Raw genomic sequence first — 24087 nt, 5'->3', positions numbered from 1 at the left:
TTTTGAGCACTGGCTTTGCCATTTATTAGCCATGTATTGTCAGAAAGCTACTTATCCATTTCAAATCCATTTTCTCATCTTTACCTTCCTCTTTCACTTAATATGACTTCCCTGGTGGCACAGAGGTTGAAGCGTCTGCCTGCAATGTGGGAGACCTGGGTTCAATCCCTGGGTTGGGAAGATCCCCTGGAGAAGGAAATGGCAACCCACTCCAGTATTCTTGCCTGGAGAATCCCATGGATGGAGCTTGGTGAGCTACAGTCCATGGGTCACAAAGAGTCGGACACAACTGAGCGACTTCACTTTCACTTTCACTTAATATACCATAAACATCTACCTAGGTTAATACATATAAACCTACTTATTCCTTTATAGTAGCTGGACAATATTTCATAAATGGATGTCTTGTGATTAGGATAACCATTTCCCTGTAGATGGTGTTGTGGACTGAATACTTATGTCATAATCCTCGTTGTGGCTGTATTAGGAGAGGGAGTCTTTAAGGAAGTAATTAAGGTGAAATGAGGTCCTAAGGGTGGCACCCTGATACAATAGAACAGGGGTCATTATCAAAGGAGGCATCAGGGAGCTTGTTGCTCTGTGAGTCCACCTAGAGAAACCCATGTGAGGACACAGTGAAAAGTCTGCAAGCCAGGAAGAGGGCCCTCACCAGAAACTGACCAGACTGGGGCTCTTATCTCAGCCTGTCAGCCTCCAGAACTGTGAGAAAATAAACTTCTGGTATTCAAGGCCACCCAATCTCTGGTATTTTGTAGCAACCTGAGTGGATGGATATAGATGAACATTCAAGTTGTTTAGATTTTCCCCTTATTGTAGACCATAAAGATATGTTTTTGCCTAACACTTTCATCTACTAGGTCATTGGATATTTCTTTTTGCCCTTCTTTCCATTTATTATTAAAATTTGCATATGTATCAAAAGTTGAGGGAATGATAAACACCTATCTTACCTATGTTTTATGGTTGTTAGCAATTAAATACGTGGTTGAAAAATTGCCCTCTAAAAAGGCTTTTCATAGTTTATACCATCTCCTGCACACACACACAGACTACTGTAAGAGAGAGGATACTTTTAGTTACAATGTCTTCAAATCCTTGGATTGAAAGGGAAAGAAAAAATCTTTTCCCAGGAGAGTATTTCTGGTTGGAAGCACCTTTTTATTCTCTTCCTCTTTGTCCTTATCTGTCCTATGGCCCTGCCCACTTCCATCCTCCAGTTTTTAGGCACACACATCCCGCCTTTTGGATTACTCACCTGTCCTGTTTAGACACACGGCCAATAGCCCCTTTGTTCCATCTCAGAGCATGGCCAGACCCTTGATATGAAAGCTGAGAACAGAGACAGAGTCCTTCCAGTCTGCCATTCTTCCCTGGTTCCAGCAAAATCCTATGGGTGGAATCTTCTGTTTTGTATTCAGTGAGGCTATGTCATCAGCTAGTAAACAAGCCCCTCTGGAGAGGTAGGGGAAGCAAGATGCACGCACGGGTTACCATGGGGACAGACAAGCCATAATAAATGTTCGGGACCTTAGCTTGACAAGGTTTTAGCAGTTTGGAGTAATTTCATTGTCAATCATCCATTAAGTCACTCCTAATGAATCACTGGGAGTGTCTTTGTTCTTCAGAATGAACCTCACATGAGCATGGTTTGGGCAGAGAGCAAGCTTAAAAGGAGCAGGGAGACAGCAAACAGTCATTAATTTGTCAACTCGTTGAGAATTGAGTGGCCTTTTGTCAGAGGAAGTTTCCACAAGTCACCAGAGAGGACCATGATTTCACATGGTGGTTTCAGATGAAATCTTGACTTCTTGGTTTCACCAGGTAGCCTGGTTGCCTTCCAGAATCCTGTGCAGCTTCATGGCCCCAGGGAAGGGGGTCATGGAGGTTCCTCAGAGGAGGAAACGGGGCACTAAGAGTTGCCCACTGGGCCCTCCACTCTGACACTGCCTCTCATTTGCAGGGTGAGAGTGTGCAGTGTGTCTGTTCTTATCAATGTCCACTCTCCATGTAAAATGTATATAAAAGGTTTTCTCTTCCTACCCCCTCTCCACCAGCTTCAGCACAGGAGGGCGTGCATGCTTGTCATCACTATGCAACTTGGTAGCCATGGCCCCCCAGAGTCCTCATTGTGGTTTCAAGGCCCCCCATGATGACACTGCCATCTCATCCCATGCCTGCTCTAGCCTGCTTCCAGCCTGATGAAATGTTGCCATTCCCCAGACTTGCCACCATTTCTCTTACATCTGAAAAGGGAGTTTCTTTTTCCCTGGAGTGTTCTTCCTCATGCTACTACCTGGGTTAAACCCACTTTTCCATAGATAACAGTCTGTCCGGGAAGTCTCACCTAACCCACTGAAAGGCTGGATGCAGTACCTTCCTTATCTCCCATAGTGTACAAAACTGAAGTCTTGTTTTACCTGTCTCCTCTGTTGAGCTGTGAGCTTCCGGAGGGCAGGAATGACATCCTGTTCACTCTAGAATTGCCAGCCTAAAATTTGCTCTGCAAATGTTAACAGAGTAAATAAATCCTAGTATATGTCACATCTCCAGGTAACTCTCAGGACCCATTGTTAAGCCCACAGAATGGAACATCCTCTCATCCCAGCATCTTTGAGTTGGTACCCTGCTCTGCTCTTCCAGGTGTTATAACCATTTGCCAGTGAGCTTATAGGATGTGCCCAAGAACAGCAAAAAGACTTGATTTACAGTTTTAAAATCAACATAGCTAATTAAAAATTAATTCATACTGAAAAATAAGTTCTGAAACAATTACAATAATTAAAATATCACTACCTTAATTGATACCAAGCAATGAGGTTAAAAAATAAAATTAATTAAAAAAAAAAAACCTTACATGAAGCCTGTAATTAACTGACTTTTGAATTTGATGTTTTCCAGCTTGACAAATTTGTTTCAATTAATTCATTCTTTTTTTCCTTTGAAAAATGTTTTGTAAAAATTACTGAGAAAATTAACTGGACACGTATCCTATGCCAGTTGACACTTGATTGGTTTTCATGAATGGGCAGGAAAGATGCAATTAACCTTCCATGGGTACTTGTTGGGCATACTGTCTTGCTTGAATCCACATGAGTCCTGCAGGTATTTGATAGAAACGGAGGTGGCAGGGCTTTGGCATCTTGTGGGGATTGCAGAGTCTTATCACCAGGCATGCGCTGGGGAGAGAGAAACTTGGAGCACAGTCTGTAGAAACCATTAGCACCTTGACAAGGAGGCTTCTGCCCCTGGTCAGGGTTGTCGCTCCCTCTCAGCCCTCTGCCACTACCCCCTCCCCTGCGTGGCTTCCCTGCACCGTATTAAAGGGCCTCTCGAATACTACTTATTATTCTGGTCTCCGATTATTTCCTCTAGAAAGTGGAGCCGCACCGCCCTGCCCAGTACAGGTGTGGGTGCCTGTCAGTCTCCACAGCCTCAGGGGTGCTGGAAAGAGCATATTGGAGAGGCAGCATTTACATGGAAGTGGCACGCTCCATCACCATCTTTATCCCCATTCAATCCTGAGTCTGCTGTTTTTCAAAAACAAGATGCGTCCTGGTGATTAAATAAACACCGACAGCTTGATTTGTTACTGTTTTGTTGTTCTGTGAAGTTCATTTACTCTAAATAATTCCCATACATGTTTGAAGTATTCAGAACCTGGTAATTAATTTTTAGCAGTCTTGATTTCTATATGCAAATTGTTAAGTAAGTGTGCATATAGAGTTAAATAGCTGATGATTTTTATTTAGTAGTATTTCTGGTTGGAGTTTTTTTAATTTTAATTTTTTTTTTTTTTTTAAGAAATGTTAGCTTCAAGAATTGGAAGAGCGGGGATTTCCCTGATAGTCCACAGGTTAAGACTCCATGCTTCCAAAGAAGCAGGGTGCAGTTTCAGTCCCTGGTCTGGGAACTAGGGACTGTGTGCACTATGCTGCACTATGTGGCCAAAAGAAATAAAGAGCTATCGTAAAAAAATTACAAAAAAGAAAACAAAATAAGTGGAGTAGGGTGATCTGTCAGTTCAGTTCAGTCGCTCAGTCATGTCCAACTCTTTGTGACCCCATGAACCGCAGCACACCAGGCCTGCCTGTCCATCACCAACTCCCAGAGTCCACCCAAACCCATGTCCATTGAGTTGGTAATGCCATCCAACCATCTCATCCTCTGTCGTCCCCCTCTCCTCCTGCCCTCGATCTTAGTATTAGCTTAATTTAGGCAGAGTAACAGATGGCACGGAGAAGGCAATGGCATCCCACTCTAGTACTCTTGCCTGGAAAATCCCATGGACGGAGGAGCCTGGTAGGCTGCAGTCCATGGGGTCGCTAAGAGTCGGACACGACTGAGTGACTTCACTTTCACTTTTCACTTTCATGCATTGGAGAAGGAAATGGCAACCCACTCCAGTGTTCTTGCCTGGAGAATCCCAGGGATGGTGGAGCCTGATGGGCTGCCGTCTATGGGGTCGCACAGAGTCAGACACGACTGAAGCGACTTAGCAGCAGCAGCAGCAGCAACAGATGGCAAGGTTGCAGAAAGAAAATTGACGGCCACTGACCATGTAACTCCTTTGAGGGGTTGCTGCCTTCAGAGAGGGTAGGCAGAGGGCACAGTTGCCTATGGTGGGCAGCCTCCTATTCTTGGGGGGATATTGAGGCCATGTGACCCAGCCTTGACAGCACCAGCCCCCCTGGATACCCCTTGCTTTTATTCCTGAAGGCTCAGTCTGCCCTGGAGGCCTCTCAAGAGCAGGTGCATCTGGGCTCAATACTTGGTGTGAGATAGGGCCCCACATCAGCCTTTTTTTATAATATAATTTTTATATTTATTACTTTATATGCTGGGTCTTCGTTGCCGTGAAGGCTTTTCTCTAGGTGGAGAGAGCAGGGGCTCCTCTTCCGTTGTTGTGTGGGGTTCTCATTGCGGTGGCTTCTCTTGTTGCAGAGCAGGGGCTGTAGGCGTGCAGGCTCAGTAGTTGTGGTGCACGGGCTTAGTTGCTCCCTGGGATATGGAATCTTCCTGGATCAGGGATCGAACCTGTGTCTCCTGCATTGGCAAGCAGATTCTTTACCACTGAGCCACCAGGGAAGCCCCACATCAACCTTTTTTAGGAGACTCTGGGTGCTTTTCATGCCACTGGCGTATCATGTTGAGGAGTTTGGGTTCTGGAGTCAGCCGACTAGGTGTCATTTACTGAACGTTCCTCTCGTCTGCTTTGTACAATGGGCACAGGAATAGCAGACACCGCCGTGGGTGTTTGTGTGAGAAATAAGTACAGTAATCCAATTAGAGGGCTTAGTTCACTGCCTGCATGTCAAAAGCACTGGATACGTGTGAGCTATCGTTCTGGTTATTATGAAGGCTTATTATTCACTCTGGGAATGAAATCCAGACACACAAAATAACAGACACCTATGAGGCACTTTACATGTTCCCAGGTTTGTTGGCAGCACTTTTAAAGATGGACTTATTTCATCTTGATGACAACCTAAAGCAATAGGAGGGACTGCTGTTATCCCATTTCACAGAAGAGGAACCTGAGGTGTAGGAGGTTAGGAAGCAGTGGAGGCAGCATTCACTTGGATCACTGTGTCTAGAGGCTGTACTCCTTCCTGCTCCGCTCAGCGGACTCACTTTCCTTGAGATCTCACTATTCACTGGGGTCCTCTGGACCCCACTGTGGATGGTGCGTGTCTGTGAAACTGGCTGCAAAAGCTAAAAGAAGCTTAAGTTGGGCGATAAGGCTTGTCATATAGTCCTGCATATTTTGACATCCATTGCCTTGGCCAGCCTGGTGTTCTCCATCTATGATATCCACTCCAGTGGCAATCCCAAAGGGTCTACGATGCTTGGCACCTGTCAGGGAAATACTTCACTTGGTTCCTGTGGCCAGGGCTGCCAGGGGCCTGGTCCCTACATTTCTTCAGGGGTCTGATCCCCATATTTCTTCAGGTCCCTAAGTGTCTGTCTTCACCTGTGGTGACTGGGAGTGTGAGAAGGGCAGTAAAGGACTGCCATGGTCATTCTCAGCGGTCACCCAGTTGTCATGCACTGTTAGCTCTGTGCTGTGTGTGTCTTGGAGAACAAGTCACAGCTGGCTGGACTGGAGCCCTAGGTGGGGGTTGGAGGGCAGTGCACTGGTGACGGCCGCTGTCCTGAAATGCACTGGCCTCCTGGCTCCTCATGAGGACATCCCAGGAAGCCAGAGAATTCCACCTGGAGCCAGGAAGTTCCTGCTGCAAGTTTCTGGAAAGCCAGCCTGGGAAGGCTCTGAGGCCAGACACAGGCCCCTGCCACTCACTTCCCAGAGGGGACGCCCTTAGTTTAAGAGCTCAGAGTGAGCTCCCTGTCCCTGTAGCATCTCTTTCTCTTGCAGTCCATTTCCTGCTGCTAAACACCAGGCAGCCGGGCACACCCACTGGGGAGTAGGCTCCACCAGGTGACTCCCCTGGGACCAAGGCCTGGGTCTCGTTGCTCAGCTGACTGGCCTACAAATGCACCCGGTTTCTGTTTGCAGAAGCTGAAGCTGTTGCAGTGGAGGGAGCCTCCCTGAGCAGTTCAAGCCCCAGGAAGAAATACCTTCAGAAGTCGTGTGTTCAGGTCCCTTGTGGAGTTCCCTGGGGCCATTGGAAGAAAACGATTGAGATTCTAGGCCTGGGTAGCCTGACAGGAATCCTTACTTCCTGTAAGAGCAGAGCGTTCATGATTGCTGAGGGGCCCCAGGGTTGAGGGGGCATGGTATTAATATTTCTTAGAGTCGTTTTTCTTTCCCTGCTCAGGATGCAGATTTTTTTAACGGAGCGTGTGTTGGGGGAGGATGTGGGAGCGTGAGCTCGCCTGGCTGTGGAGGGCAGCCCTGACAGACTGACCACCTGATGGGCTTTCTGGCCCGGGAGCTGGGAGCTGGAGCTGTTGCTTTTGTTTTGCAGAGAGCTCCCTGTGGCCTCTCTGCTCTGAGGAGCATGTGCACCTCAACCTGTGGGGTGCTGCCTAGCCAGGGGCCGGCTACTCTGCCTGTTCTAGAAAGTGCTGCCGTTAAGGTGTGCTGACTCTGACCACCCTTCTCCAGTGACTCATGAATCCACACCACCTGTGTTATTCCCACCCCCAAAGCCCACACTTTCTAGTCAGATGGAATATCTGAGGGCTCCCCAGACGTGCCTCCCCACCCTGGAGTAGGCCTGACTGCTCTGCCTAGCTTGCCTTTTCTCATTTTGCTTTTTACCATCCCGCCCATCCCTCAAGATCCAACTCACATGTTAATGCTTCATTAATCCTTGCCCCAGAAATTGATCTCTCTTATTCTTTCAAGCTCTGTTATCATTTTATATGCCTGTCATGGCCCTTGTTTAATTCTCCCCTGCACAATAAATATTTATGTGTCAGCTTTTTTTCCCCCACCCAATTATCTCACGAGTTTGTATGGCTCATAACTATCTTGTACATCCTGAAGTTCTTCACAAAACTTAAAATAGGCTGATGGATGCTCACAGTGCGTGTTGATGGAACTGAAGGCAAAACTCTCCTCCTCTGGGACATCGCATATTACAGGAAATAAGTGAAATTGGGCGCAAAGTCATATAAAGGAGTGACAGACAAAGAACCAAAGAGTGCCCTGTAGCTTTTGGTCCTTGGAACACACAGGCTTCTAAATAAATTCCTGGCCAAGATGAAGATACTGAAACTCCCAAAGCACAAAAGAATCACTGTCCTGATGCTGAAGAAAAACACATGGCATAGACACAGAATTCCCCCTGGTTTGGGTTTTTAGTCTAATTCCCTCCAGCCTAAGTAAACAGTGCAGAGTGCAAACACGTGGTCTGTTTGTTTCCCACTTGTTTATTTGAGTATAAGTATAAATTAAATTTACCTGGAGGTCCTAACTCTTCTCCTCTTGCTTTTCTTGCCACAGCCCTGGACCCAGCCAAAGATCCCTGCCTGAAGGTGAAATGCAGTCCTCACAAGGTGTGTGTGACCCAGGACTACCAGACCGCCCTGTGTGTCAGCCGCAAGCACCTGCTCCCCAGGTAACCAAGGGCCCCAAGGTATTCTCCAGCCACCAGATCTGGGGTACCTGACCTCTGGCTGGGGGATAGGGGGGAGGAGGAGACAGGTGTTTGATCTGTGTCTTATGTGGTGCATGGTACATGCTGTCTTGCTATGGTATGCATCTCAGTTCTCAAACACATATGCAAAGAAAGTTAACCTTTTAATTTCCTTTGAATCAACTTTATCTGACTCTGAGCCCTCATCCAAGCAGATGAACAGAAAACCCCTTTCTGGTCATTGTGGGGCCGTTCCTCCTCCTTGGATGACTTCAGGATCCAGGAAGTTTCTCTTTAGTCTTCTGGTTGCCACAGACATCCTCCCCATGATAATCCTTGAAGGTCCCTTGAAGTCAGAGCTGGGAGTTTATCTGCTTCAGCACTCCATGGGATGTGGGAATCTTTGCCAGGCTGAGAGTCCTGGTTTGGGGTCCTGCTCCTCAAGACAGCCACACCAGAATTCCCTCCGAGAACGTGTCTTCCTGTTTCCTCAGGGCAAAGCACTTGATACCCGCTTCCTCAGCACAGGGGGAAGTCTCTCCCTTCATCTTCAGGGTTATTAAAGCCTTTGTCCTGTACCCTCCACCCATTCTGAGCATCTGCTGGGCTTTGTTGGTATTTAGTCACACAGTCCTGTCTGACTCTTTGCGACACCTTGGATTGCAGCACACCAGGCCTCCCTCTCCCTCACCATCTCCTGGAGTTTACCCGAGTTCATATTCATTGCATTGGTGATGCCATCCAGCCATCTCATCCTCTGATGCCCTCTTCTCCTTCTGAACTCAGTCTTTCCCAGCATCAAGGACTTTTCCAATGAATTGTCTGTTTGCATCAGATGACCAAAACACTGGAGCTTAGATTTTTACAAATGAGCCTTTGAATTCAGGCTACTTCTGCCTTCAGTCCTGCAGAAATACTTGAAGTAAGAACACACACACACACACACGCATGCACACATGCACCCAACAAACTTTCTTCAAGAATGGGGTTGGATGGGATGCAGGTGGGAGAAAGGTGATTTCAGTGCCATTCCCACCCTTGTGCCTGTATTGACTCTAAAGTGGAGAGGTGCAGCAAGAGGCAGTGGAGTTACACACGCTTGAATTTGGCGACTTTATCAGCCATTTACCTACACTGCACCATAAACTCAGGCAAAGAAGAGTAGCCTTTCTGATAAATCTGACTTGTTATAACATATGCCCTTTGGTTAGTTCCAATTTGACCCTGGGACCGTGCAGAATGAGTCCTATCCCATCTCTTAGTTCTTGAAGTCGGAGCAATGCTTGCCCCTGTGGCCGCTCTTTTGGGGACATGCTTTCAGTTCCCTCAGTTCCTAAGAACATGTGTGGGGAGCTCCTATGCTCTGGCAGGCAGTCCAGCAGTGAAGCGGTGCTTGGGAGTGGCCTGATAGCACAGGGCCCTGCAAACCCAGCACCTGCAGCCGCGGACCTGGTCTCTGTGATCACCTAACAACAGTCAAGTTTTGTCTCCATAAGACTGGGATTCAAGGTGTTATAATGTGCTTTGCTCTTCCCCAGTGTTCTCGCTGGAATTAAAGCCAGATCTCACCCCTGAACCCTATCTAGCATATGCCAGGCATTATGCTCAGGACCTGTAGCCTTGAATTCCTCCAGTGATTTTTTTCAAGTTGGTGCTGATTTTTGTCTTCATTCTAAAAATGAGAAAACTGAGGCAGAGAAAGGAGTTGGTCATTTGCTTGTATAGTTGTAAGTGGCAGCTGTGTCGAGGACTGTCGAGCTCCAAAGCTTATGTTTTTCGTCAGTACCATGCATGCTGCTGCTGCTGCTGCTGCTAAGTCGCTTCAGTCGTATCCGACTCTGTGTGACCCCATAGACGGCAGCCCCCAAGGCTCCCCCATCCCTGGCATTCTCCAGGCAAGAACATTGGAGTGGGTTGCCATTTCCTTCTCCAATGAATGAAAGTGAAAAGTGAAAGTGAAGTCGCTCAGTCGTGTCCGACTTCTAGGGACCCCATGGACTGCAGCCCACCAGGCCCCTCCATCCATGGTATTTTCCAGGCAAGAGTACTGGAGTGGGGTGCCATTGCTTTCTCTGAGTACCATGCATAGGCCACATCATTTGATCTGTTTTGTCTATCCTCTCATTCCTTGTCATTTAACAAAAAGGTATTAGGTACCTACTATATGCCAGGCCTTTGTTTGGCTTTGAGGCTGCAGAGGTAAACAAGAGACCCTATTTCTCCTCTCAAGGAAAATCTAGATCACTACATGCAGGGTGGGATGTGAAAAACAATCATTTTTTGTTGTTCTTCAAAAGTCCTTCTAAGGCATATATACCGTGAGAAAGCTCTCCTAGATTCTCCTGCCACACAAGACTTCTTCATTCTCTGAAGGACAAACAGTGTGGTCTCTTTTGCTGCAAATACCAAATACTCCTTGGAATAGTGTTGTGTTGATCGACCATCTGGTTTTATGTGTGTGTGTGTGTGTGTGTGTAACATGGACAGTCCATTGCCTGTTTCCTCCTGGAATATAGCCCTGTCTGTAAGTCCCAGACAAGAGAGTTTTAGTTATAAGCTCAAATCTGTTTGAGACACAGGCAGAAACCTCACTGGTATTCAGGCATCAGTTCAGTTCAGTTCAGTTCAGTAGCTCAGTCATGTCTGACTCTTCATGACCCCATGAATCACAGCACGCCAGGCCTCCCTGTCCATCACCAACTCCCGGAGTTCACTCACGTCCATCGAGTCAGTGATGCCATCCAGCCATTTCATCCTCTGTCGTCCCTTTCTCCTCCTGCCCCCAATCCCTCCCAGCATCAGAGTCTTTTCCAATGAGTCAACTCTTCCCATGAGGTGGCCAAAGCACTGGAGTTTCAGCCTCAGCATCATTCCCTCCAAAGAAATCCCAAGGCTGATCTCCTTCACAATGTACTGGTTGGATCTCCTTGCAGTCCAAGGGACTCTCAAGAGTCTTCTCCAACACCACAGTTCAAAAGCATCAATTCTTCGGCGCTCAGCCTTTTTCATAGTCCAACTCGGACATCCATACATGACCACAGGAAAAATCATAGCCTTGACTAGACGGACCTTTGTTGGCAAAGTAATGTCTCTGCTTTTGAATATGCTATCTAGGTTGGTCATAACTTTCCTTCCAAGGAGTAAGCGTCTTTTAATTTCATGGCTGCAATCACCATCTGCAGTGATTTTGGAGACCCCAAAAATATTTCCACTGTTTCTCCATCTATGTCCCATGAATGCGTGGGACCAGATGCCATGATCTTCGTTTTCTGAATGTTGAGCTTTAAGCCAACTTTTTCACTCTCCACTTTCACTTTCAAGAGTCTCTTTAGTTCTTCTCCACTTTCTGCCATAAGGGTGGTGTCATCTGCATATCTGAGGTTATTGATATTTCTCCCAGCAGTCTTGATTGCAGCTTGTGTTTCTTCCAGTCCAGCGTTTCTCATGATGTACTCTGCATATAAGTTAAATAAGCAGGGTGACAATATACAACCTTGACGTACTCCTTTTCCTATTTGGAACCAGTCTGTTGTTCCATGTCCAGTTCTAACTGTTGCTTCCTGACCTGCATACAGATTTCTCAAGAGGCAGGTCAGGTGGTCTGGTATTCCCATCTCTTTCAGAATTTTCCACAGTTTATTGTGATCCACACAGTCAAAGGCTTTGGCATAGTCAATAAAGCATAAATAGATGTTTTTCTGGAACTCTCTTGCTTTTTTGATGATCTAGCGATGTTGGCAATTTGATCTCTGGTTCCTCTGCCTTTTCTAAAATCAGCTTGAACATCAGGAAGTTCACGGTTCATATTGCTGAAGCCTGGCTTGGAGAATTTTGAGCATTACTTTACTAGCATGTGAGATGAGTGCAATTGTGTGGTAGTTTGAGCATTCTTTGGCATTGCCTTTCTTTGGGATTGGAATGAAAACTGACCTTTTCCAGTCCTGTGGCATGCTGCTGCTGCTGCTAAGTTGCTTCAGTCGTGTCCAACTCTGCTCCCCCGTCCCTAGGATTCTCCAGGCAAGAACACTGGAGTGGGTTGCCATTCCCTTCTCCAATGCATGAAAGTGAAAAGTGAAAGTGAAGTCGTTCAGTCATGTCCAACCCTCAGCGACCCCATGGACTGCAGCCTACCAGGCTCCTCCATCCATGGGATTCTCCAGGCAGGAGCACTGGAGCGGGGTGCCATTGCCTTTTCCAGTCCTGTGGCATATCTAGGTGTAAATGGTGCTTTTCTGGGCATGCCGTGTTTTTGTTTGGAAACACCACCACTTTTTTGCTCGTGTTGAAAGTGTTATCCTCATCTCTGGCATCTCCTGGTGGCTACAGAGTTCAGTGGCTCAGAGCATAGATTTGAGAATGAGACCATTCTGGGCTCCATTCCCAGGTTGGCTACTTTCTAGCTGTGTGACCTTGGTAAGTTACTCGACCTTTCTGATTCTGGGTTCCCTCCACTCTAACATGGGTTTAAAGAAAGTGTTTACCCCCTTCCTCTTGCCCATTTGCTGGGATACATCCTTTAGTGATTCTTGCAGAGAGGGTTTATGGGTGGTAAGTTTTACTAATCCTTGCATAGAACATTTTGTGTGTATTTTTTTGTGAGAGGTCAGAAAGACGGAGGTACATAGTTTAGTGTCACATAAGGACAACTAGTTTTACAATGACTACAGCAGTTATGGTAATAGATATTACTATTGTCTGATTCATTCTGGAAGTCCAGCCAGAAAACCCCTCATTTGCATGCTCCTGAGAATAAGTAGCTCACCCCAGGGGCCCTGCCCACTGTCTTGTTCTGGCCTTTGGATTTCCTGCCCACGGAAGCCTGGTGCCTGCTTTGTGATTCACGACAGGTGAGGAGTTGGACAAAAACTGCATTTCTGATGATGGGTATCATTCATTGACTGGAAAAACAGCCCAAAGAGGAGGCTCTGACTGAGGGGTATGCCCGTGTCCTCCTCAGGATTGGGGAGGTGGCCTGTGTCCAGGGGGAGCTCTGTGGTGGTGTTCTCTGCAGTTGTGCCTGCCTCCCCTCCCCTTTGGAGGCTGAATTACTCAGCCCTTATCAGCCCAGTACACACCTCTTCTTGGGTCTTGGACGTCTTCCCAGATGAAACATCTGTCCTTCCACATTATACTTCAGGGATCCCTTCTGACCAGGGAGGCCGTGTTGACAACTCTTATTTATTCATCAATCAGGGAAGTCATCTTTCTTTCTCTGAAACATCTGTAGGCAATCCCATCAGGCCGTCTGGCCTCTGCAGCAGCTCAAGGGGTAAATCCTGCCTGCCAGACAGTCAGGACCGCACACACATGGAGAGATGGCTGGTTGGCCTGGGGCTGCTTGTGAGGCTGCGGACTTGGGCTGTCTTTGCAAGCAAGTTTAGACGGAGGACTATAAGCACATCTACAAGAGAAATTCATTAGTTTTCTTTGCCCTTGGAGACTACGTGAGTGGAGAAGCTGTTTGACACACACACATTTGTGACCACCTGGTGTCAGGGTGACTGGACTAGCAATTTCAGTGCAAACGCTCCCCCAGTATTAGAATGGTATTGGGCTTGTGGTTAGTTTCATTGAGAGACTTCAGCTAAACTCAGATTCTCTTTGGAAATTCTGCGTTTTATCTCTTCTTGTTGTTGAGCTGTATTGAGTAGGGTGGGGAGAGGGTTAATTCTTGGTTGCATGTTCATCTTTTAGGTGCTCTAAGAGGGCCATTGATGCACTTAAGAGCAGTGTGAAGGAAACCTGGGGTCACAAAAGCTTCTCTTAGATGACTTTTTCTTAACATTCTAATTTATTTTTGATATTATGGTAATTGAGGCTCATTATGGAAAACACTGAAAAGTATAGACAAAGAAAAAGAAACAGGAAACAAGCCATGGTCATAGAATCTAAAAATAGTAATTAAAATATTCCAGTACATCGCCTTCCATTCTTTCCTCTACTTTTGTCCATTGATTTGTTTTTGTCAAAACTTGCTTATTGAGTGGTGTTTATCATGTATATAACAATTGGTATTGGGTTCTCTTCAATTGATATTTACAAATAAGTATTTTATGATACCACAGCACTTTATCGATATAAATCTTAGTGATTATATAATGTACAATATTAAAAATAACTTGAAGTGGATCATAGACCTAAATATAAGAGCTGAGATGGTAGAGCTTTTAGAAAGAAGCAAGAGTAGTAACCTTGGGATTGATAAAGATTTCTTAAACAGAGCACAAAGAAACCATGAACTATAAATGCCAGAAAAAAAAAAAAAAGAAAATCACCAAATTGGATTTCATCAAAAGTAAAAACTTTGATCTTCAAAAGACACTGTTAGACTAATAAAAGGACAAGCCACACTGGGAGAAAATATTTGCAAAACATATGTCCAACAAAAGATTTGTTTCTAGAATATGTAATGAAAGCATATGTCCATGTAAAGGCTGACTCACAAATGTTCATAGCAGCTTTACTTGTAACAGCTAAAAGCTGGAAACAGCCCAAACATTCATCAACAGGTGAACAGATAACAAGCTGTGGTATATTCATTTCAATGGAGTAATACTCAAAAATGAAAAAAAGAATAAGCTATTGATACGTGCTACAGCATGGATGAATCTCATAATAATTCTGCTCAGTGACAGAGGACAAAAAATATGAATTGTATGATTTATGTTTATATGGCATTGTGGTGGATATAAGCTAACCATTGGTGACAGCAGATCATGGTTTGTTTTGGGAAGTGGGTCATTGGGGTGCCTGAGCATTCTTTAATGTTTGATAACTTGGGGAAACAGTTAAGTCAAATTCTGGTCTTAGGTGCCAAAGATCCTAGTGGCAAATCAGTTTAGGGAAGAAGAGTTTTTAGTACAGCAGTGTGTTACTCTTTCTAACTTAAGTTTTAAAAATATTCTCTCAGCTCTTCTTAAAGAGAATACCCTCTTAGGGTGTGATTGATGAAAAAATGGACAGAAAGTCATACTACCTGCAGAGGGATCTGCTCTCAGGAATTCACTGCCAGTGGGATAGCTCATTCTGATTTATTGTTCTGGGTGGGCGAGAGATGGGGAGGGCTTCTCCCTACAGAGCGCTGAACATTGATTTTGCCTCTCTGTTGCCATTGATTTTCATTTGGAGAATGGAAAATTGAAGCATTTGTTTTAAGTCTTCCAGACAAGCTGCATTCTCAAATTCTGCACGTGCATCGTGAATGACAGGGAAGGATGTCAGGGTGGGACTCTCGATGTCTGAGTGTACCCTTGGAAGCCTTCTGGGAGCAGTGGGAACTAATCTGTTTTTAAATAAGGAGCCGACAGCTGGTCTTCCCAGTGGGCCAGGCCTCTCTAACGTAATGGTCCTTTATCTCTACTTCCTAATTATCTGGAATAACAACGAATTCTCGGCACCAGTGAAGAATTCAGATCCAGTCGAGGCTGGCAGTGCAGTGGACCAATCTGAGAGCTCTCTGTCTTTTATGTGAACTTGAAAAACAGAATCAAAGTGTCTGAGGTCAGAGAGAAGTACATCACAGGATGCGCCTCAAATACCAAACTCTCAGAGGATATTTGAAAGGATGACGGTTATTTCATCTCAGTTTTGTTTTACAGCAAAGCACTGCCTCCTGCTACAGGGACTTTGAACTGGTTGATTATATACACACGTGTCTGTCTCAGTTTGGGAGACACACAGCCACGTGGAAGGCGGGTGATTCCTGGGTACCTGGATGGCTTTCTGGTGCTTCACAATTCCAGGCATTGTTTCCAGTTACCAAAGTGGAATCATGCCTGCATTCCTTACTATAATTTTGTATGAATGCCACGCATACCCTTTCTCCAAGGGGCCTATGAACTGCCTTGTGTTCTATGCTAGCCTTGCGGGATCTTTGTTTGCCATGTTGTCTGGGTAGGGTGCTAATGAGGGCTTGATGCTGTTTCTCGGCCATTTGTGGAATACGTGCAGTGGAGTTTGGAGTGTGGGCCCACTTCTGAATCAGTCACCTTTCTAAACAGAAAACCCACTGCTGTGGTCTGTTGTTTTGCAAACACCTTCCCGAGGGTGCTGAAGGAAACAGAGAGAAAGTGGTTGGTTCCAAGCTGCCACTTGCTGGCCACCTACTGTTAACCAACCAGGGTTCTTGGCCTTCCCCCAGTCAATAGAAATTGACTAGAGGCCAGACAAGAAACTCAGGCAAGGCTTTCCTCAGGCCCCTACTGTAGCAGGAGGGAATGAGAATAAAACCAGTTTCCCTTGCTTATTCCTTATATGGGGTGAGGGTGGGGGTGTGTCCAGGGCCCAGGCCAGAGGGGTGGCTGAGGTGGTGTGCCCACCCCTTGGGTAGTGTTGTGTGCAGGGCGCATGCGCAGTACCCTGCTTTTACTGCCAACACCCTGTTTTTGCTCCAGGCACTTCAAAAGTGGAAGTTGGGTTTTTTGGTCTCTTCGTATCTTTTGCGTCCAGAATTTGCCCCAACTGCATATGCCCTGGGTTGTTTTTAGTCCCTACAGTTTCTTTGTATTTCATTGCTGGAGGAGAGATGTGTCCAGGTGCAAGCATTGCAGCAAGGGTCCCAGGTCCCAGCCCGTCTCACTACTGGGTTCAGCTCACTGAGCAGAAGTGCCCTTATGGATTTCCCAAAGGGGTCTGTCGGTCTGTATTATGATTCCCATTTTACAGATGGGATTATTGAGTTTCCGTCAGTAACTCCCTTGGTTGCACAGGGCTGTAAGGGGCAGATTTGGAACCAGGATGGAGGGATGCAGCCCCCTCTGCTGCAGAGCCATGGGTGTGAGTTTTCACTGTCGAGTTCGCTTTTGCCTACAGTGCTGTGGCCCAGGACTCAATCTGTTCCTAATCCTAGATCCCCTCCACACACACTCCTGGGAACTTCTCTCCTGACTCTTTCCCCTTATAGAGGGGTTGGCGGGGAGCTCGGCTATTAACCCCATTTCCTTCTTTCTATGCCAAAAGCAGTAGTTCTGGATTCGTTTTTCCTCTCTGTGGTTTTTCCAAAAGCAATCATTCAAACTACATGTCACTTAAATACACAGATATTTAATTACTTTAAACCAAAGCTATTTTTTCAAAGGAAAGAAGTACCATATGCCTCCACCCCTGAGCTGCTTCTAAGGCCTTCACTAAGCAAGACTGAACAACTCATGCAAAGCCAGTTAGCTTCTCCCCACCTTTGTTTTCCTCTCTGAAGCAGGGGTATTGATTAGATGAGCTTGAGGACCAAAGCAGCAGAGAGTCAAAAACAATTCATAATGGAGATGAGAATCATCATGTGGAATCTGTAGTCCCTTGGAGCCAGGAGAGGAGTGAGAGGCAGACCTTTACATTGGAAGGCAGATTCACTAGGCAAGTTTCATAAATACATTAAAAATACATAAAAATCACATCTGTCAGGAAAATGTCCCAGACCCATATCTTGCCCTGCCTTGGTTTCCTTGCCCCCCGCCCCCCCCCCTTTTTTTTTCCAAACCTTACTGCCAGTGCCAAAGCAGAGTTATGTCTGAAGACAGGGTGGATGAGGGCAGGGCTACTTGGTGAGGCCTCTCAGTCAGTCTCATGGTCTCCTGCCTGACTGGGCAGTTTCTGAGTGTAGCTCTCAGGGACTGGATCCTCTGCCCTGCGCGAATACTCTCCAGCGCCCTCTGCCAGCCTGCCATCCCCACCTCCTGGCTGCACTGCTAGAGAAGGGCCTCCTGCTAGAGAGGGCAGTTCAGTTTCTAGTGGATCCAAAGCAAAGGAGCCTTGTCTCTTCTCTCTGGCTCTTTTTTTGAGCCTGATTCTATCTGGAGGAGATGGAGAATGTGTTATGGTGGAATTCTCTGAAGACACACATGCCCAGATGCAAGGTTGCTGGAGAGCTAGTGAGCCAAGCGTGTGTGGAGATGGGAGTGGCTGTCGACAGGGACTGATGGAGCATGACTCTCTCATCCCCTCCCTGTCTCTGTTGTTTTGCAATCAATAAGTCGTGTCCGACTCTCTGTGACCCCATGGACCGTGGCAGGCTAGGCTTCCCTGTCCTTCACCATCTCCTGGAGTTTGCTCAAACTCATGTCCATTGAGTCAGTGATGCCATCCAATTATCTCATTCTGTGTCGTTCCCTCCTCCTCTTGTCCTCAGTCTTTCCCAGCATCAGAGTTTTTTCTAGTGAGTTGGCTCTTTTCATTAGGTGGCCAAGGTATTGGAGCCTCAGTTTCAGCATCAGTCCTTCCAATGAATATTCAGGGTTGATTTCCTTTGAGATTGACTGGTTTGATCTCCTTGCTGTCCAGGGGACTCTCAAGGCTCTTCTCCATCACCATAGTTCAAAAGCAGCAGTTGTTCAGTGCTCAGCCTTCTTTATGATCCAACTCTCACATCCATACATGACTATTAGAAAAATCATAGCTTTGACTATACGGACCTTTTCAGCGAAATAATGTCTCTGCTTTTTAATATGCTGTCTAGGTTTGTCGTAGCTTTGTTAGAAAGCATTAAGCGTACTTCCCTGCTCTGTGGTTCTGCCCCAGATCACTGGGCTGCAGTTGCTGTGCTTCTGCTGCTGTGCTTCTTGGTGCTCTTACATATTAAGGAATGCATGGTGGTGGTTTAGTCACTAAGCCACATACAGTAACACATTTTGTGCATCATTTGAGATGGATTAGAAAACAGGAGGTTGAGGTGGGTGTGCCTAATTTGGAGAGGTCATGGCGAGGCATGATTTCCATCAGGGCTCAGGGTGTGCTGAGTGGCACATGGGTGTGAGTTGTCATTTTAGCCCGTCCACCCTTAAACAAGAGGCAGCAGACAAGCTTAAGCCACCTGAGACTCATGGCATGTGTGTGTCGCCTGCCCGTTCTTGGCCACTTTCCAGGGTCTGGAGAGAGCTGTGCCCTGTGTCCAGGGGAGCAAGGTCAGTGTGGCGTCAGGACACAACATCGTCTTCTTTTTCAGAATTGATCACGTTGTTTTTCCCACTGTCACTTACTTCTGTTTTAAGTTTTTTAAACTTCTTTCCTTCGCCTTTGTTATTAATAAATCTGCTGTGGCCTGCTCGCTGCTCTGCCGAAACTCATCAAGATCTCAACTCACAGGTTTCTAGTTTAGACATTTTATATCAGATTAATTCAACCAATGAACCATGAAAGACATTCTTTATGGATGTCAGGCACCAGGCTAGGACCCATCTGGGGCACTGACCATGAGAGTTCCGGGGCCAGAAAATGGACTTGAGGTGATTTAGATGGGTGTCTGAGGCTATCTTTGGATGTACTTTTGTTTTAAATAGAATGTTCTCAAGCTAATGTCCTGTCTTTAATGTTCCTCACAGAGGGGATGGGCAGTCGGCAAGGCCTTCCACGCACAGAAGGACAGGAGAGATGAAAGTTAATTGGTTTGGGGACCTTGGTACCTTTCCAAGGCACACACTTAAGTGATGTTTTTCACGGGTACACATTGAAATGAATGTGGTTGTCTTACTGAGAGGTGGAAGGCCCCTCTTCCAGCCTGTCTTGTCCATGGTCTTGCTGCAGCTGGGGTGCTGGGGTGCCCTGCTTCCCACTTAGCTGACTGGAGGACGAGGCAGGAGGCTCTGGCTCAAACCTCATGGCTCTGAGGATTCCCAAGTGGAGGGCCAAGTGACAGGGCTCCCCTCTGGCCTGGAACTAGTGTCCAGGGAGGTATCTGTGAAGGTAATGGGGATGAAGGGCTTTCGGGCTTGAGTCCCACCTGTTGGCAGGACTGTCTCTCGGAAAGGGACTTCTGCACACTGGTAATGATGTGTTGCTGCTACTGTTCAGTCCTTCAGTTGTGTTCGACTCCTTGCAGCCCCAAGGACTGTAGCCTGCCAGGCTCCTCTGTCCATGGAATTTCCCAAGCAAGAATACTGGAGTGGGTTGCCATTTTATTCCCCAGGGGATCTTCCCAACCCAGGGATTGAACCCACATCTCCTGCTTGGCTGGCAGGTGCTTTTCCACTGAACTGCCTGTGAAGACCCGGTGATGGTGGGTTAGAGGTCATTAATTGGAGTCTGTGATCATTTCTTTAACAAGTATTTATGGTGCTTTTCACTTGCCAGACTCTGGAATTCTGTGATGAATAGACACAGTCTACCCTTGTGGAGATTAAAGTCTACTGGAAAAGACAGGTATAAAGGAGTATCATGTAAATTGTGCTATGTATTAAGTAGGATAACAGCAGGGTACCATAAGAGAGTCACTTTAGGTTGGTTGAAGGGGTGAAAGGTGTAAGGTGCCAGCTGGGGAGAAGGTACAGAGCAGGAATAAGACGTCTTGGAGAGGGGAACAGTCTTTGCAAAGGCCTTGGCTCAGAGAAAGGGAAGGGCCTTCGTGTCCTAGAGGAAGTAGGAGCAGAGAGGCCTGGGCTGCAGAAAGGCAGTGACAGAGAGGGGCCTGGCTACGAGCACCTGGGGAGGGAGGCAGGGCCAGAGTGTACAGAGCTTTGAAGGCCACAGACAGGGTCGGCTCTCAGGCCAGGTGTGAAAAGAACTTTTATGTGGCTTTGCACCAGAGAGGGACATAGTGTTGTAGCTTAGGATGGACTGAGTTTTTAAATTACTTTTTAATTATAGTTTATTGCAAAAGCTTTCAAGAAAGCATCAGAATAAAACAACAATTGTTTATGAATTGAAGATTTAAAAGAACCATTGTTAAAGATCTGGTAGAGTTTTTTTATAATTGACAAGAAAATGTGGACTGAATTTTCTTGAATTCTTATTCTTAAAGCCAGATTGTGTGCTATGTGAGAAGAGCTGGAAGACTAGGTGTGAGTGTGTGTGTGTGTGTGTGTTTGCTTCCCTCATTGGAGCTTGTAGCCTAGAGGAGTAGGAACACAGATGCATATAGTCTAGGCTAGCAGGTCAGAATCCTATAAACTAAAGTTAAAATTTCAAGAAGGGAGCAGCCATGCACAGCTGCAGTTGGAACTGGGCCAGGGGTAGAAGGCAGGGAAGGGGCAGCACGCCAGTGGTATTTACCATTTTCCTAGGAGTTTAAGAGTGAGTGGAGACTCTGGCTCAGACACTTTGTGACTTGCTCAATCCTATACAGCCTTTATGTGGCAGAGATGGGGGACCAGGGCAAGGCTGCTCAAAGCTCATCTTCTGTATAAGGGCTTCTTAGACTTCCAGATACTTCCCTACATGCAATCTGCATTTTCTCATCAGAGGATGACTTTAAAATGATGCTGGAACATAGTAGGTGTTCAATGAAAGTTAGTTTCTCATATGAGACTCCAGATGCTCAAGGAACCAGAAGGTGGGGTGACGATTCTTGCCAGGCTCATGTGAGTTCACATCTGCCAAGGCCTTTCTGTTTGTCGTGTGGGGGTTGTGTCAGTTGTCATGGTTAGTGAGTACCCTACCAGCAGAGTATGTCCCCTACCCCCACTCCACCCTGATCATGCTCATCCCACTTACTCATAATATCTAGTTCCCTCTGGAGTATGACTCCAGGTCTTCACACCCTGCAGGTATTCACAACATACTTCATGGATGAATGAATCAGTTGAGTCATGAAAGGAGCTGGAGGTGCAGGGCCAAGCTGATGGACTTACTTAGAAGCTCTGATGGGTCAGCCAACTTGAACAATGATGTTGCAGGTGAGGGTTAGGGCTCTTATCATGAGGTCAACAGCATATTGTATTCCCTCTATTTTCTGCATAGCACCTACCACATTCCTAGACACCCAGAAAATACTAAGAAGTGCCTGTGAAACCCCATGGGGAACCTGGAGGTAACTTGTATGTCACCGTGGTATGGAAGTGGCCCTATTCTTGGTGGGGGGCGGGGCATCATACCCTGATTCTTTTCCCTGCCCTGACTTGGTGGCTGGCAGCTTCCTTACAGCCCACCCTCTCTCTGTGCTCTGTGACTAGATATATCTGAAGGTCAACCATCCTTTGGGGCCAGAGACTTGGCCTTGTTGATGGTCAGGTATCATCCATCTCATCCACCCCTTGGGTCCCTCAGAGCTGGAGGTCTGTGTTTGCTGAGGACTACAGAATGGCCTTTGGATCTACCTTCAGGAAGAAAACAGGAGAAGGGCACCACTGGGGATGCACTCTGCCAGCCACCACAGGCCAAGACTGAATAGCTTTCTGTGACTCCATTGTGGTTCTTGGTGACTGGCCTAAATTCACTGTCTTGCTTCATCCAGGAGGCTTGCAGGCTCCAGAATCTCCTGTCTCTGAGGTCTGCCTCTGCTCCTTGGCCCTTGTGACTGGCCCTTCCTGTCCTTGAGAGTAAGCTAGGGAGAAATATTCCAGCCCAAGGTGCCTGCTCAGCCAATAAGAAACTTGGGAAAACAGCAGGTAGCAGTCTTGAGGGTCCATCCTCTGTCCTGGGGAGAAGCCTGGTGCCAGGAGGCTTGGTCCACCTGGTGCCAGGGAGGGGGCCTGGACCACAGCTGCTGCTGTCTGCCCCCTGTGTGAGCTCACAGAGTACTTGCCAACTGACTGGCACATACTGGGGTGACACTTGATTTCCTGCTCATCTACTTGCTTTCTAACTTCAGCAATTTTTCCATGTGCCTTTTTTTTTAACTTCATGTTATGGGGTGAAATTGGCTTGCTGCTCTTAATGGCTCTGCTGATTACCTGTGGACCTTTGGTGGTGAATCTAAGCACTTTACTCTGCAAATCTTGGTAGCTGTCTTCAGAACACAGGGTTGGGATAATGGACCAATGCTTCCTTCAGGGTGCAAATTGCTACAACATTTCCAGTGGGTATTTTGACCTCATTGGCCCCTTGGTTCCATTTTGGACACCCTATCTCATGGAAGCAAATACAGATACATGTATATATTCAAGGATGTTCAGTGTACTTGACTACAATATTAAAAAAAAAGAAACAGCCTCCTTATTATCCATCATATATAAGAATGCTTACAGAAATCAGAGCATGCCTTTTGTAGAATCCCCTTCCTTCAAATGACGTCTGCTTGAACTCTTGTGGTACTGGGAGCCTCCATCCCCAACCTTCTGAGTTGGAACCTCTGTCCTTGGACAGTTCTCACTCTGTGAGATGTCTTCCTTGTATTGAGTCAGATATTTTCTGTTAGTAACCTTTATACATTGGTCCAGGTTCTACTCTGGAATAGCATTTGGACACAGGGTTACTGCTCTCTGTGCTGATACATCCTTGAGCATCTTTTCTGTATGTGGGAGGAGCTGGGGACCTCAGTGAGCATAGTCCAAAGTGGCCAGTGCTAAAGGCCTGTGGGGCATGAACAACGGACTGGGAACAATGGCCATGGGACAGACGTGCTTGGGGGAAGGGAAGGGCTGTTTGAGACTTCTTCCAGGACGGGTGGCAGTGGAGCTGGTCCTTGGGAAAAGGTGAGAGGAACCTGGAAGGAGAAGGTGTTGAGAAAGCACAAGACCAAGAGAACTAGGCTTCATCCTTGGCCTCCCCACCCAGAAAATCCCCTACCAGCTGGGCTGCTGCAGAGGTGAGGAGTTTGTCAGTGGCTCCAACCTTGGCTTGGAGAAAGCTTTCAGATCAAGTGAAAGTTACAATGTAGATGTGACTGTGCTTGCGTTCTGCAGTACTGGTGGTGAGTGGTGTCGTGTTGATAGTTTGCAGATATTGGTGTTCAGCCGAATCTCCTTGGATCCATGTCTCTATCAGCTTCCAGCCTGTCTCATTCCAGGCTCTCAGTCATGTCTGACTCTTTGCAACCCCATGAACTGTAGCACATTAGGCTTCCCTGTCCTTCACTGTCTCCCAGAGTTTGCTCAGACTCATGTCCATTGAGTTGGTGATGCCATCCAACCATCTCATCCTCTGTCATCCCCTTCTCCTCCTGCCCTCAGTCTTTCCCAGCATCAGGGTCTTTTCCAATGAGTCAGCTCTTCGCATCAGGTAGCCAAAGTATTGGAACTTCAGCTTCAGCTCTGGGCCTGACCTAAAGAGGCAATGTCCCTAATGCCATCTACCCTCCTCTGTTTAATTTTGCTGACTTATTCTTCCTATTAGGTCATATGTAGCCCTCCCAGAATGGGCTTTGTTGCTGGTGACTAGAAAA

General features: G+C 46.7%; 1 protein-coding gene across 2 annotated transcripts in view; it reads left to right on the top strand.

Moving 5' to 3' along the window:
• SPOCK1 (SPARC (osteonectin), cwcv and kazal like domains proteoglycan 1) overlaps positions 1 to 24087 on the top strand; it is a 584015-nt gene that overhangs the window by 371271 nt on the left and 188657 nt on the right. For both annotated transcript variants that reach the window (XM_070793622.1, XM_019964962.2), the window contains one exon: positions 7931 to 8045. In XM_070793622.1, coding sequence (XP_070649723.1) covers positions 7931 to 8045 — 115 coding nt within the window. The remainder of the gene's footprint in view (positions 1 to 7930; positions 8046 to 24087) is intronic.

The sequence above is a fragment of the Bos indicus genome, chromosome 7 (genome assembly GCF_029378745.1).
Source record: "Bos indicus isolate NIAB-ARS_2022 breed Sahiwal x Tharparkar chromosome 7, NIAB-ARS_B.indTharparkar_mat_pri_1.0, whole genome shotgun sequence".
In the NCBI taxonomy this organism is placed as follows: Eukaryota; Metazoa; Chordata; class Mammalia; order Artiodactyla; family Bovidae; genus Bos; species Bos indicus.
The sequence above is the reverse complement of the archived record's forward strand: the minus strand, read 5'-3'. Positions and strand labels throughout refer to the sequence as shown.